The sequence below is a fragment of the Pelophylax lessonae genome (genome assembly GCF_965119305.1).
Source record: "Pelophylax lessonae genome assembly, chromosome: 1".
NCBI lineage: Eukaryota > Metazoa > Chordata > Amphibia > Anura > Ranidae > Pelophylax > Pelophylax lessonae.
The window spans coordinates 77,011,639-77,027,045 of record NC_138768.1 but is presented as its reverse complement, the minus strand read 5'-3'; the positions used below and the strand labels follow the sequence as shown (position 1 = coordinate 77,027,045).

At 42.9% G+C, this 15,407-nt stretch overlaps 1 protein-coding gene across 1 annotated transcript in view; it reads right to left on the bottom strand.

Moving 5' to 3' along the window:
• IL7R (interleukin 7 receptor) overlaps positions 1–12,445 on the bottom strand; it is a 79,757-nt gene extending 67,312 nt beyond the window's left edge. Inside the window, exon 1 of the mRNA XM_082242975.1 lies at positions 12,326–12,445. Coding sequence (XP_082099101.1) covers positions 12,326–12,407 — 82 coding nt within the window. The 5' untranslated portion in view covers positions 12,408–12,445. The remainder of the gene's footprint in view (positions 1–12,325) is intronic.
• Positions 12,446–15,407: the final 2,962 nt, after the last annotated feature.

Genomic DNA, 15,407 nt, shown 5'->3' with positions numbered 1-15,407 from the left:
CGACCGTTCTTCTCTCTGAAATGATCACAGAGCGCCTGTGATCCTTCTATATAGGATCACAGGTCTCTGTGGTCAATTCACAAGCCCCTCCCCCATACAGTCAGAAAACACTCCTCTAGGCTCACACTTAACCCTTCGATCACCCCTAGGTTAACCCCTTCCCCGCCATTGTCATTATTACAATAACAGTGCATATTTTTAGCACTGATTACTGTAGTAATGTCACTGGTCCCCCAAAAGTGACCCCCAAAAGTGTCAAAAACGTCAGTTAGGTGTCTGATCTGTCCACCGCAATGTCACAGTCCCGCTAAAAATCGCAGATCGCCGCCATTAATAGTAAAATAAATAAATAAATATGTTATAAATCTTTCCCCTATTTTGTAGTAGCGATAACTTTTGCGCAAACCAATCAAAATACCCTTATTGCAATTTTTTTTAACCAAAATACAAATTGGCCTAAAAGGATGAAAATTTTTGATTTTGAAATGTTTTATTTTTTTTTTGGAAATGTTATATAGCAGAATGTGAAAATATTTTTTTTTTTTAAAATGTCGGTCTTTTTTTGTTTATAGCGCAAAAAGCAAAAACCGCAGAGGTGATCAAATACCACCAAAAGAAAGCTCTATTTGTAAGAAAAAAAGTACATCAATTTTTTTGGGGTACAGTGTCGCATGACCGTGCAATTGTCCGTTAAATAATGCAGTGCCGAATCGCAAAAAAATTGCCTGGTCATTAAGGGGGCAAATCCTTCCGGTCCAGAACTGGTGAACTAAGATCTCCCACTACCTTGATCTCCATTCCTTCAGGAGCATCCATATGTATTGGACTTATTAACATTACAGGAATCAATATTCAATGATTTTTAGCTGTTTGCTTATTGTGCTTTTTTAATCCCTCAGCACGCTTCTCTACAATACTGCAAGTATGATACCATTATTGGTGCCTCTGATTCTAAATTACTTTAATTACACTTTATAGATTATTCAACATCTCGTTATTTTTGGGACACCTCCTGGCCTTTATTTGAGGACCGTTGTTAGACCATATGAATTTGTTGGATGGCTGAGATGTCTTCACCACAGAGCACTACATGTTACCATCTTATTATCCTGGCATGTTCATCGTAGATGTTTTATTTGGTTTTTAACATACACTGCTTTTTTTTGTCTATCATAAAACATCCTCATGTTTGGTATGTACTATAATACTTATTATTTGATGTAGAAATGTAGCTTTTTACTGAATGGAATATTATGATTATAATAACTTAAGTTCCTTGTTCTTGTTAATAACAACCTTGTAATCATGGGCGTTCGCAGAACTTTTTTCAGGGGGGAGCAATATTTTAAGGTCACCCATGCCCCGCCCCTTTTCAACAATGTTATGAAGGGGAGGGGCTTAGTCATACTTATTTTGAGTATTTATTTTTAAAGTGCAAACCGCAGCATTTATTTTTAAAGCATTTGTTAACCTAAAAAAAAATAAAAAATTGATCCTGTTCCCTTAGGCTCGGTTCACACTATTGCGATGCGGGAAGGCTGCGAATTCGCAGCCTGTTCCCGCATCGCACACGCACCCCCGGCAGTTCACACTGCCATATGCGATCCGCTGGGGGTGTCAATGTAATCTTAACGACACCCCCAGTTTGATCGCATATCGCAGTGCGATCGTGCAGTTCGCACAGGATCGGATCGCACAAGTGTGAACCGCTGTGCGATCCGATCCTGATGCGGCAGCAAAAATGCCTCCTGTGCGTCTTTGCTGCGGGTGCGGTGCGAATTTAGCCATACAAACTGTATGGCTAAACTCGCACCGCACAGCTGATCGCATTTCATGTCGGAGCAGTGCGCTCCGACATGACATGCGAACCCGGCACACGCAGAAGTGTGAACCGGGTCTTAAAGCATGTTATTATTATTATTTCAGGTACTTATATAGCGCTGTCAATTTACGCAGCGCTTTACATATACATTGTACATTCACATCAGTCCCTGCCTTCAAGGAGCTTACAATCTAAGTTATACAGCACAGTGCTTTGCTGTGTAATTTGGCCCCTTCTACCACCTAAAATACCTGGCTGATCCCACCATGATCTGTCCTCCCATCTGTAAACTGACCACTCTATACCATAGCGGCTGAACCCTAACACTGTGGTCAGTTTACGTGCCTCTGTCATCGGTAACTCATCTGTCCTCCTCTGTGCTCTCTCCCCCCTCCCTGTCTGCTCCTGTGTCAGCGCCCGCCCCCTCCCCTCCTGCTGCTGTAGTTTTATTTAAAGTTTCATAGCTTATCTACAGTCTGTTTAACAATCATGTGTGCCCCTGTGTATGTGTTTTTTAAAAAATAAGTCGTTCTTTACAAGTTTTCAGAGTGTAAATCGCCGCTCACGTGACCTGCCGCCTCTCTCCTCCCCTCCTCCTCCCCTCCTGACTGACATCAGTGAGGAATCCTTGGCCCTCACCCGCTGCAGGCAGCTGTCAGGCAGGGAGAGGAGATTGCCGCCGGTCACGTAAGCGGCGCTTGGCTCTCTGAAAACTGGTAAAGAACGGCTTATTTTTTAAGATACAGACACAGGGAACACAGGATTACTAAACAGACCAAACAGGATGGTATAAAGTGGTTTACCAACCACTTGAAAGTGGAAGTTGAGATTCCAGGGGGGGCATTTGCCCCCCCGCCCATACCTGCGGATGCCCATGCTTGTAATCTCCACCATCACTTACACCCATGAAGAAAGGTGGTGGGCACCTGAAACACGTAGGGTACTGGAGGAGCACATACCTTCAAGAAAGAGGCTGTAACATTTTTTGATAGGACAACTTTCATAGCCACGATTTTTTATGATTGTCACTGTATTTGTATGTTTGTATACTACTATTATGCGATATGCAAATTTTACATCGAATAAATAAAAATTATACAATTTGGTTAGTGGTTGCCTTTATAATCCCAAATATCAAAGGGGGAATTTTGTTTACTATATCCTCAAGGGATGATGGCCACCTCTATCCAGGACCTCAAATGATTGGATATATTTCTTAGAATCGGGATAGGAATGTTTTGACCTGCCCGCAAAACAGGCAAAATCGTGGTAGAATTACGGCGCTATTTTGCAGCGTTTTGCGTTTTCCCGTGGCTGGTGGTCAAAGTAGTTCAAGTGTACATGGATCCTTAGACTTACAATGTCTTTCTTGCAACTAATCAAGCACAGAATGTGCTTTTAGGGCTACAGAAGAATGAAACTGAAACCAGAAGTCATTAAATGCTTGTTGCTTCTGATATCATTCATTGCAGAGGTGATTGGAGAACATATGTTCCCTGAGTTCCTCCCACTCTCCATCTTGAAGTGAGTTACCGTGATCTTGGCCCCCCTGAATGGGAGGGGGTCGCGCCATTCACAATGTAGTAAAGGTGATCAGACAGCTCTGGAGCCTACCAGATAATTTCTACTGAAAAACAGAGAGCTGGCTTTAAAATTTTTGCTGCCAGAGCCGTTTTTGCATTTTTTTGCACACATGTTTAAAATATCATTGTAGCCCTGACGATTACACAAAGCCCCCAGACATTTTATATTTTCTAAAAGCAGACACCCTAGAGAATAAAATGAATGCAAAATATCAGTAAAAAACACAATAAAGGGAATTTTAGGGCAAACAAACGCAATAAACTACCCACATTTCTGGTAAGATATAAAAGATGAGGATGCACCGAGTAAATAGATACCCAACATGTCAAACCTTTAATTTGTGTGCACCTGCGAAATGGCAACAAACATCAGTACCCTATATTTTCTATAGGTGACGTTTCAAAATCTCTTCTGTTAGAATTGTTGCTCTCACTCTGGCGTGCGCGGCAATATGTAACATACGAATCATAATTGTCGTTTTCACGCCTAGGCACCCCCAATGTGAAGGTGGGGGCCTCAAAATTTTTTTGGGGGGGGGGATTTCTGTGCATGGGTGTAACTTTTTGACTTAACTTTTTTTTTTCATCACAAAGGGGCCAAAATTCCCCTATGTAATGATTTTTAGGTGGTTTAGGAGGAGGTCTTAGGAGGTCTAAAAGAACCCGCATGTCTCCTCTGGGCTCCACTGAATGTTTTGCAATGCAGATCGCATTGCAAAACATTGCTTCCTGGCTAACCTAGCCAGGTACATGAAGAAGCTGACCCACAAGTGAAGTCATAGATGTCGCTTTCTGGGTCACAGCAAGAAGGGGAGGAGAGTGGACGCGGATCCACTCTTCTCCTTCACCTCCATCCGCGGGCAATCGCCATGTTGGTCCCTGGACCGCAGGGGCGCCATTACAGGGTGTGCGTGGAGGCAACTGGGTGATGTACGGACCTGGCAGAAAAAGGGTTTAAAAAAAATACCAAGTTCAGGGATGCTGAGCTTGTTTAAAAAAAGATGTACAACCAAAGCTCGTTTGGCTGTACATCTCCAATGGATCACAGGAGTGCAGTTCGTTTTGCACTCCTGTGACCCGTTTTTAGCAGACAGCGGGCTGATATCTGCTCTCTGCTGACATCATATGAGTCAGTCCAGGCAATGCATCATCCCGACAATGGAAAATGGGATCCGCCAGATCCCTGAACCGACACCTGGCTCAGTCTCACAGTGAGCCGCTGAGAGTCTGAGCCGGCCGCTCCCCACCTCTCCACAGCCCAGCGCTCCGATGAGCAAGGAGGGGGCAGTGCAGAGAGCGGTGACTGACAGTCAGCAGTTCTCTGCTCGGGGAGCTGTCAGAACCAAGCAATCAGCGGTGTTCCATTGCTCGGTTCTCAGTGTTAGCGGTGCTGGGGGACAGATGCTGCATCCACCCAGGTAAGCATAATTCTGGAAAAAACAAAACAAAAAAAAAAACATACTTCTCTTAGCCCCCGTTCACACTGGGGCGACCTGTCAGGAGACCTGGTCGCCTGACAGGTCGCCGTAGGTCGCCTTCCACAGAGAAGCTGTGGACCCGTTCTAATAGGAGCGACACAAGTCGCTCCGACTTAGAAAAAGGGTCCGGAGCTTCTTTGGGGCGACCCGGAGCGACCTGCATTGACTTCAATGTTATGAAGTCCGTGCCGGCCGCTCCTAGGTCGCAGTGCGAGCAGCGCGCCGCGACCTGTGAGGTCGCCCCGGGAAGTAGCGTCGCCCCAGTGTGAACGGGGCCTTAACTATTCAAAGTCCTCGCCGTTTATAAACAGGACGGCAAATGTTTTAAGTGTCTCCAAAGCCAACACTTTTTTTTAAGCTTTGGATAGAGTATTAAATAGTTAGAATCCCTGTCAAGTTTTATTGATTTATTTTTGCTGTGTTTGTCTCTTTGGGGAGATCTCCCTTGACTTCCTGTCTCAAGACACAATAGGAAGCGAGTGGCGATTTATTCAAAGGGAAATTCTCTTCTAGACAGTTTGGACCTCTATTCCTGTTCTGGTGACAACTCAAAATGAATATAGCTCTTTATTTAGCAATACATTATTTAATGCACTTTTTAAATGCAAGCAATGTAAGGATCTGCTTTTTATTTCGTATCAGCCTCCTGCAGTCTCTGTACTGCAGAGCTCAGTGCGGGAAACAAGCAGCACAAGAAGCCAACCCTGTGCCAAGTGTGCCTGGGCACAACCTAATCATCCTGTATGGTGCAGATTCCCCCAGTTTAGAGCCCTGATATTTCCCCAAAGCCCCCTATCAAGGCTCCTAAAAAATTGTAAAAAAATAAAAATAAATATATAATAATAGAAGAATCAAGTAAAAAATAATAAAAAATAAAGTAATAAAAAAAAAAACTACTGACACCGTTCACTGCCTTACTAATACCATTATCTGCCCTACTGACACCAATATCTGCCTTACTGATACCATTATCGGCCTTACTGACACCAACATCTTCCTTACTGACACCAATATCTGCCTTACCGACTCCGTTCACTGCTCTACTGACACTGTCAATATGTATACACATGCACACACACGCATATGTGTTTGAGCTTTAGGGTGCACACCCTAATGCAAAAGGCTAGGCACACCTATGCTGCTTCCTCTTCCTTCACCATCCAGTCACAGGCTGGGGGAGGGACAACACCTGTAAGTGTTACTTACCTGCAGCAGAGCACAATCAGGTCACCTCCTCTGCCAGGCAGGCCTGTGCTGTATGACACAGCAGTGTAAAGCTAAGAACTGGATGAACAGAAAAACAACTCTCTTGCCTGAATAATGTATTTCAAAAAGTGGTCACCTCCTCCACCTATAACTGGTCTTAACAGCGAGGAGCACCCATTATAATTATAACCCATGTCAGTTTTTATTGCTGTCTGTGCCCCAGTCAGGGAGATTCACCCACTCAATTTTTCCTGTTTACCATTATCATTGAAAGTGAAGGTAAAGGAAAATTCCAAATATTAGGTTGTCCCAGAAAAGTAATAGAGGAGAAATCTTCCAATGGGGTCACTAGTTCTGGTGACCTGGGGGTCCCCAAGGGATTCCCTTAATTGGCAGGGATTTCCTCTCACTTCCTGTTTGGCTATGGAACAGGAAGTGAAGGTAAATTGCCGTAATGGGACACAGATGGCAAAAAAAAAAAAAAACCCTCCCTTGCTCTAATCAAAATGAAATAGAAAGTTTTGCCTATAGCTCTACTTTAAGCTAATACACACATTTATGTCATGAATTTGCAATGTGAGCCAGATGTCTGGCTAAGAATGGAGAGCGAGAGAAACACTGGCTGCAGCTGCTCTCTGTAGCTGCTGCCCTGCAGTGCTTGAACATGAAGAGTTCTATAGACTGAGTCAGGCAGCAAAGAGAAGAGAATCTCTACTATAATCAAAGCTTTTTAACTGCATTTTCCAGAGAGAGATTGCCAGAAGGAGGGGAAATTGTTGCATTTCCTCAGGCTGTACAAGACACAGCTTCCTCTTGCAACGAGGGAGCCTGGAGAGTGCACATTGCTGTCCATTGTGCACCACCTCTGCTGCCTAACGGCACTCTAAGCAGGAGGCAGAGTGTTGAGTCCAGGTGTGCCAACAGCCAGTGTCACCTGAGAGCAGAGCAGAAAGTGGAGTAATCACTGTGTGTAACCAAATGGTGAGCTACAATATCCCTAGGACTAGTGCATACCTCCTAACTTTTTGAGATGTGAACGAGGGACACCTATTTGAAAAATGATGTAGGCATAGGACACACCCTGCCACGCCCCCTTAGAGGAGAATTATACAAACAAAAAGATTAGTTAAACCCACAAGTACTTTTTTTAACCACTATTTTTCATTTATATTGTATTTTGACATTTACAAATGCAGCAATTTAGAAATTGGATGAAAGGTTTAGCACTGGGAAACACTTTTTTTAAGATAAATAGTGCATTACAACTATATAGATTAGACCAAAAAGAGGGACAAATAAGGAGGAAAGATGGACAGAGGGGCATTGTTCCAAAATCAGGGACAGTCCCCCGAAATCAGGGACAGTTGGAAGTTATGCTAGTGAGCTGCTGCTGTAGGGATTCACTATCTGCTGCTAGACAGACTGAGCCCTTTAGGAACTGACTATATAGCCATCTAGTAGCCTTACCGTTGACTGTAGGCTTGACTGGGATTATTCTCATGTTCACCAAAGGTACAATTGTGCCGCAACGCTAGCCGGCTGAAAAGTTAGGACTAAAGACTGCCCCTTTACAGCTGCTATACAGAGACCTTTACCTATTGCTTATGCTAAGAGGTACCTATCAGGGGAGATTGCACCATTTCCTAGCCATTCTCCTAGAGTGCATGCTAGACTAGTTAGTGTATTATTATTCTCATTGTAGGTAATGCCTATACGCATTGTTTATTGTTGACTTTGCTAATTCATGCGTTAATCCCAGTCTAGTGGTACAGACTCTATTCTAAGTTTTCTTGGCATAATAGGCACACTGTCTAGCAGATTATGTCTGAACCTACCTTCTGTATACTCATTTATGCCCAAACCACCATTTATTCCTACCCGTACAAATACATTGAAATAATTTACCACTAAACATTCTTGTGTCTATTTCCTGGTACTAACTCACAACCAAGTTATAGGTATCTACACTTTGTGTTATTATAAGTGCTTGCAGTAACTTTTACTTATCCAGGTGTTTGTCAGAAGGGCTGAGGTTGTTCATTGAGTTGAGAACCCTCAAATTACAAGCAGCTCATTTGGGGGTAGCATTAAAGTTATACAGCAAGAAATTATAGGGTATATTTCCTCATAAGAAATCAGTAGGTAGTAATATCTAATATGTTTTTTTTTACATACTGTAGGTGACCACTGATATTTGAGGCACATCAGATATTTGTATACTACATACAGGTCAGTATGACACTGGTGGCCGGCCTATGGGAGACAAACGTGTGTGCTGGTAGGGCACAGTGCTGAAGCGCTGATCCCGCCAAACTTTATTGAAATGCCACAAATGGTTTTGGGATGTGGTGGTTTCTGCCGCAGCCCACTGCACTGAGAAAAAGTACTTCATGCAGATGCATGTTAGATGTGCAACGCCGTGGTGTGAGCTGACATCAAAGGAAACAAGGTCATTACTTTGTCTTTGAGCTGGGAATGCACTGGACAACATTGCCCAGCACATCCCAATAAAAACTGGTGTGACTGGGCCCTGAAGGTTGCATTTTACCACCAACCAGATCAAAGTTTTTTGCACTGCTTGTACAAACTTCTAACAACTTTGTAGATTTAACAGCTAGTTGTCTGCCTGATGGGATATAGATATACTGTATGTAGCACCCTCCTAGATCAGTACAGGCTGTTGCGTAAATTTAGTCTAACTCCTCTGTGAACAGTGGAGCAAAGGTTGATTATTCTGGCCTGCTCAGTGTCTCACAGGCTGCCGCTCTAATTACTTCCCCTAGTAATCTAGAGGGTGCTAGAATCATAGTGGGAGCAAGACCAGTAGTAGAGTAAGAGTAAGCAACCTGAATATTTATAAGGAATCCAGGCAATCGCTGGGGGATGTGCCCAGAAGGTGGCTGAAAAAAACATAAATAGTCTGAAGCAGGAGATAGAGTTTCTGGGTCCACTTCCTGCTTTAGGAGACCCCTGGGGCAGAATCACTGGGAGTGCCATCTAGGAGACATTGAGGTCCCAGCTAAAATCTTATCTGGGGAGCTTATTTGCAAAGTTTAGTCCTGGAGTCTGGAGAAGCTCACACCAGAAGGAAAAAGTGTCTAGTTGTCCTGTAGTGGTGTGAGTCAGCATCTCTCTTACTGAAGAGTGTCCAGTGGCCCAAAGGGAAAATGAGCCTGTGGCAATGTGAGTAGGTGACCCAAGTGCGGGATATTAGTGACTGTACAGGCATACCCCACTTTTAAGTACACAATGGGACCAGAGCATGTATGTAAAACGAAAATGTACTTAAAGTGAAGCAATGCCTTTTTTCATTTCTCAATGCATATAAATACACTAGCTCCATAGGAAATCTTGGTTAGCTTGACATGGCACTGCTCCCAAACCATAAGTGACAAGGACACCAAGCTTGGGAAGCATGTTAAGGGGATCCAGGACTATGACATGGTAGATTACCTAGGCAAGCTGGCCAGCCACAAATATGATATGGTGTAGTCCTTGGTCCCCTCTTGGTGCTCCCTAAGTTTGGTAACCCTGTCACTTATGGTTTGGGAGTAGTGCCATGTCAAGCTGACCAAGATTTCCCATAGACGCCAATGTTAAAAACCAGGAGTAGTGCCAAGCCAAGCTGACCAGGCTGTGTCTGTACTCGCGAGTGTATGTAAAGTGAGTGTACTTAAAACGGGGTATGCCTGTATTTAGCTCTTAGTCTTTTGGAAGAAGTCATAGTCACCCGTCAGCTGTAGAGGTTTGATGGGACTTTTGTACAGCAGCTCAGTGAGACCTGGCTGTATGTGCTTTAAAGTGGAACTACACTTTATCTGAGCACCACAAACCAAAAACACTATTTAATTTTTAATATGCAAAGCAACCCCCCCCCATCTATTCCCCCATCCATTCCCCCATCCATCTGTGTATATATGGTCTTATAAAAGACCAAATACAGCGCTTGCTAAAACCAGTGACTACCAATGTCTGTGTCACTCTCTCTGTAGTAAGTACAATACCAGTGTGAACATCCCAAATTATTTCAACATGTATTCATCAAAAAAAGGGCATCAAAAGAAATTCCATCTGATGAATAATTGTGCAAATTAATGCATGGTGAATAAACATATAAATATAAAACAGATCCAAATGTGAGTGGAGGAATATAAAATTACTAATATATATATATATATATATATATATACATAAGTAGTCAAAAAATAAAAAATAGTCCCAAAAATATAAAGTGACTTCAGTGCTCAAAAGTAGTGATGAATGTCCTTGGTGACAAATAAATCTTCAAATTCAAAAGTGCAAGTGCCCTGGCATGGTTTGCCGTGACATCAATTCCCTTGTGAATAGATAAACTGGATCACTTACCAGATTGAGTGGGCTCTATATGCCGTATGGCACTAGAACCATTCTCGCTTGAAAAGCCCCCTGGGCTTAATAGATATCCCCTTTGGGTGGTCTTAAGAACTGCAGATGGTTCCTCTAGGCTCCGGGTGCTCGGTCAGTGGTAATATATAAAGGAGAAAAAAGGCTCCAGATAGTGTAATATGGCTTAAGAGAATCCTTTATTTCCCATTTAATCGGGTGAAATAACTTTAAAAGTTTTAAACCATCACTGATGGTCTAGCGGTGCGGGCTGCTCGTCCTCCTCACAGAGCGGCAGGCTTACTTCCGGCTTGCGCTCCACCTAGACGTGACATAATGACGCTGTGAGGTCCAAACTGATGCGTTTCGTCAAACTCTGAGGACGTCACCGGAACTCTCTACGTCACGTCAAGGTGGAGCGCAAGCCGGAAGTAAGCCCGTCGCTCTGTGAGGAGGACGAGCAGCCCGCACCGCTAGACCACCAGTGATGTTTTAAAACTTTTAAAGTTACTTCACCCGATTTAATGGGAAATAAAGGATTCTCTTAAGCCATATTACACTATCTGGAGCCTTTTTTCTCCTTTATATATTACCACTGACCGAGCACCCCTTGAGCCTTGAGGAACCATCTGCAGTTCGTAAGACCACCCAAAGGGGATATCTATTAAGCCCAGGGGGCTTTTCAAGCGAGAATGGTTCTAGTGCCATACGGCATATAGAGCCCACTCAATCTGGTAAGTGATCCACTTTATCTATTCACAAGGGAATTGATGTCACGGCAAACCATGCCAGAGCACTTGCACTTTTGAATTTGAAGATTTATTTGTCACCAAGGACATTCATCACTACTTTTGAGCACTGAAGTCACTTTATATTTTTGGGACTATTTTTTGACTACTTATGTATATATATATATATATATATATATATATATATATATATATTTTAGTAATTTTATATTCCTCCACTCACATTTGGATCTGTTTTATATTAATATGTTCATTCACCATGCATTAATTTGCACAATTATTTATCAGATGGAATTTCTTTTGATGCCCTTTTTTTTGATGAATACATGTTGAAATAATTTGGGATGTTCACACTGGTATTGTACTTACTACAGAGAGAGTGACACAGACATTGGTAGTCACTGGTTTTAGCAAGCACTGTATTTGGTCTTTTATAAGACCATATACTGTATATTCAATACCCTTTTATTCATACAGCAGCTGCAATTTATATTGTTTTTAGGCTAATATTTTTAATAAAAACATCCACTAATATTTTAAATCTATATTAATACTCTTGCAGTTCCATTGGCACGAGGAATATACTTTGTATATATTTTTTATATCCCCATCCATCTGTGTCTCAATGCTTTACTATGTTGAGAAATCACATTGAAAAACACCGCCATAGCATTTCTTTCCATGGCCATCTTGAGTAAGGGCAGATGATTCATGTAGTATTACTGGAATCTCCCTGTCCTTAGCTCAGGCATACAAGCAGGAGAGGGTGTCCTTAGCTGAAAAAAGCCCCTCCTCCTCTACTGAAGACTCCTGGGTTATATGACATCATTTGCCTAGGCATGGAAACTAGGAGGTTACTGAATACAAAAAAAAAGTACAAGTAAATATGATATACATTCTTATGCATTTCCTAATGCTACCAGAATGAGGATTACAAATAGTCAATGTTGATTGAGAGAGTGAAGTTCCACTTTGACTGGGGAAAAGGAATCAAGCTCACTTAGAGGGTGTATTACATATAGCAGATTTTTTTGGTAGGCTCATACACTACAGTTTTTGGCAATGGAGATTGGGAAAACAGATTGTAATGTGTGTGGCCAGATAGGCTATAAACAATGTTCTCACCTGGCGTGTCGGTAGAATCTCCACTTTGCCCCAGAGAAGAGCCCGCCAGCAGAAAGAGAACTCCGACAGCTGAGATGTGCATCGCTCACAATGACAGGATGAATGATGCTTCTAATGATCTGCTAGCAGTAAGCACTTATAACTAACCACAGTCAGGAAGAAACCTAAATAACACCAATGAGAGCGAAGAGTGAGGAAGGAAACTGCACAGATACAGAGATGAGTGTATTGTGACAGATTCACATATTATAGTACTCTGACTGTTGTTCACACACTTTTTTACTTACCTTGTTTAAGCATTGATGAAGAACCATAGCACAGACCTGACCACCTAATGTCCATGTCCCATTCCCCAGTACAGTTCTGGGTTTTAGGCTACCCACAGACAAGGTCTCTTTTTAAAGTGGTAGTAAACCGCGGCTGTTGTAAGAAAAAAAAAACCCCACCTGCGAAGCAATGGCACAATGTGCTAGTATGAATCACCTACTAACACATTATGAAATACTCACCTTGGAATGAAGCCCTCCAGTGCTGTGCTGTCACCGCTGAGAGGGTTGACATCTTCCCAAGATTCTTCTTCCGGGTTCACGCGCTCCAGCCATGTGATTGGCTTGAGCCGCGGTGACGTCACTCGGGACCCCTTGGTTCAGGCCCAAAGCTCTGAAGTTTCAGCAATGTTTGCCGGACCTTCAGAGCACATGTGCCAGCAGAGTTGTATAAAGTACTCAAAACCCATACTTGAGTAAAAGTACAAGTGCTCGATCAAAAAGTGACTTGAGTAGAAGTGGAAGTGCTCGATCAAAAAGTGACTTGAGTAGAAGTACTAAAGTATTCAACATTTTTTGTACTTAAGTATTGCAAGTAGTTTTTTTTTTAAATTTTGCTACTCAAGTACTGAAAGTAAAAGTACCAGTAGTTTTGAAAAAAAAAAATTGCTACTCAAGTACTGAAAGTAAAAGTACAAGTACTGTGTTATGTAGTTATTAAAGAAAGAAGTCAAAAGTTTGAACATCATATTGTTTTTTATTATTTCAAATGCTGCTTTTATTTATGCATACAGTAGCATTTATTTTCGTATGCGCTGATAATACACATGTTTTGAGCTTCATGAAACCTGCCATCTACTGTTCTGGCAGTGGTAATTTTTATAATAGTAACGAGTAACTATGCAGCACAAAAAAAAAAATATCGGAGTAGAAGTATTGAAATCATCGAAAAAATGTAGTGAAGTAAAAGTGGAAGTAGGAGAAAAAAATTCTACTCTAGGAAAGTACAGATACCGCCTTTCGGTACTTAAGTACAGTAGTGAAGTAGTTCTACTTAGTTACTATACATCTCTGATTATAGGTAGGTAAAAGTGACCAAGCAAGGTTTACTACCGCTTTAAAGTGATTGTAAAGGATACATTTTTATTTTTTTTAAATATCAAATATGTTATACTTACCTGCTCTGTGCAGTTGGTTTTGAACAGAGCAGCCCAGATCCTCCTCTTCTCAGGTCCCCCGCTTGCATTCCTGGCTCCTTCCCCTGCTTGTTTTGGGGGCACTCGTGCCTGCTCACTCCCAAGCCAGCTATTTGTGTCTCCCTTCTCATTGGCTGTGCTTGACAGCAGTGGGAACCAATGGCTCCTGCTTCTGTCCTTAAACCAATAAAGAGGGAGAGAGCTACTGCTCTCGTGCACAGCGCTGGATCGAGATCGGGCTCAGTATAGGGCAAGCGCTGCACATAGAAGATTTTTTTTACCCTAACCTCTTGCCAACCCACCACAGTGTATGGGGGGCTCTTACAGGCAACATAACGTACCTGTATATTGGGGCTTTCTTCCAGGGCCGCTTGTGCGTGCACACACAGAAACCTGACCTGTCATTCGCTGCAGCACAAGCCGATCAGCAGGTCCCGTCCAATCATTTTTGGCCAGGACCTGCCGATCGGCTCAGTAAGACCCCGTTCACACTGGGGCAACCTGTCAGGCGACCTGGTCACCTGACAGGTCACCGTAGGTCACCTGCCATAGAGAAGCTGTGGACCCGTTCTAATAGGAGCCACACAAGTCGCTCCGACTTAGAAAAAGGGTCCAGAGCTTCTTTGGGGAGACCTGGAGCGACCTGCATTGACTTCAATGTTATGAAGTCCGTGCCGGCCGCTCCGAGGTCGCGGTGCGAGCTGCGCGCCGCGACCTGTGAGGTCGCCCCCCGGCAAGTTGGATCGCCCCAGTGTGAACGGGGTCTTAATGACAGAGGAGAGCCCTGTGTTTGTAAACAACACAGTGCTCTCTGCAGACACCAGCAATAAGCATTTTTTTTCTCTCCCTGTAAAAACTGGTTAATGCTTAGTGAAAGTAGCACACAATACACACTTTACACCCAGTTAACCCCTTGAATGTCCCTAAATGTTAACCCCTTCTCAGCCAGTACATTAGTACAGTTATAGTGTTTACTATTAGCACTGATCTCTGTATCAGTTTCACTGGTGACCAATTAGTCAGTTCCCACCCAGTGTCAGTTAGTGTCAGAGTGTCAGTTAGTGTCAGATTGTCCGCCGCACTATCGCAGCCCTATTAATAGTCTCTGATCAAAATACACCATCAACCAAGTGTGGAGGGAAACACATTTTGAGCAAATCCATAAGGCCTTCATATCTGCTTTTTTCCCCAAAGCGAAAACGACTAAGGCAATTTGCCCCCACTGCAATCTCCCCAATCCAACATTAGCACATAGATTCTGGCATTGCCCCAAGATAGACGCCTTCTGGGACAAAGGGACACACTCCGCAACGTTGGTCACAGGTTCCCACCTGACAAAGTCACCACACCTCATGGACCCATTTATGCTTTTTATCAGCAAAGAGAGCCATTCTAAAAGCTTGGATTCTCCCCACTCCTCCTTTCATCTCCACAGTGATAAAATAACTGAAATCACTCCTCTATAAAGAACAATTGGACACTATTCTCCAACACTTTACCTCCACGAAGAAATTCTTCACCAGGTGGCGAGCCTTCATAGAACATACACTCTCTTCAACAGAAATCAAAACATTAATGTCGCCCTTCCAATATACGGACTGGTATCTAGGGTGCATCTGT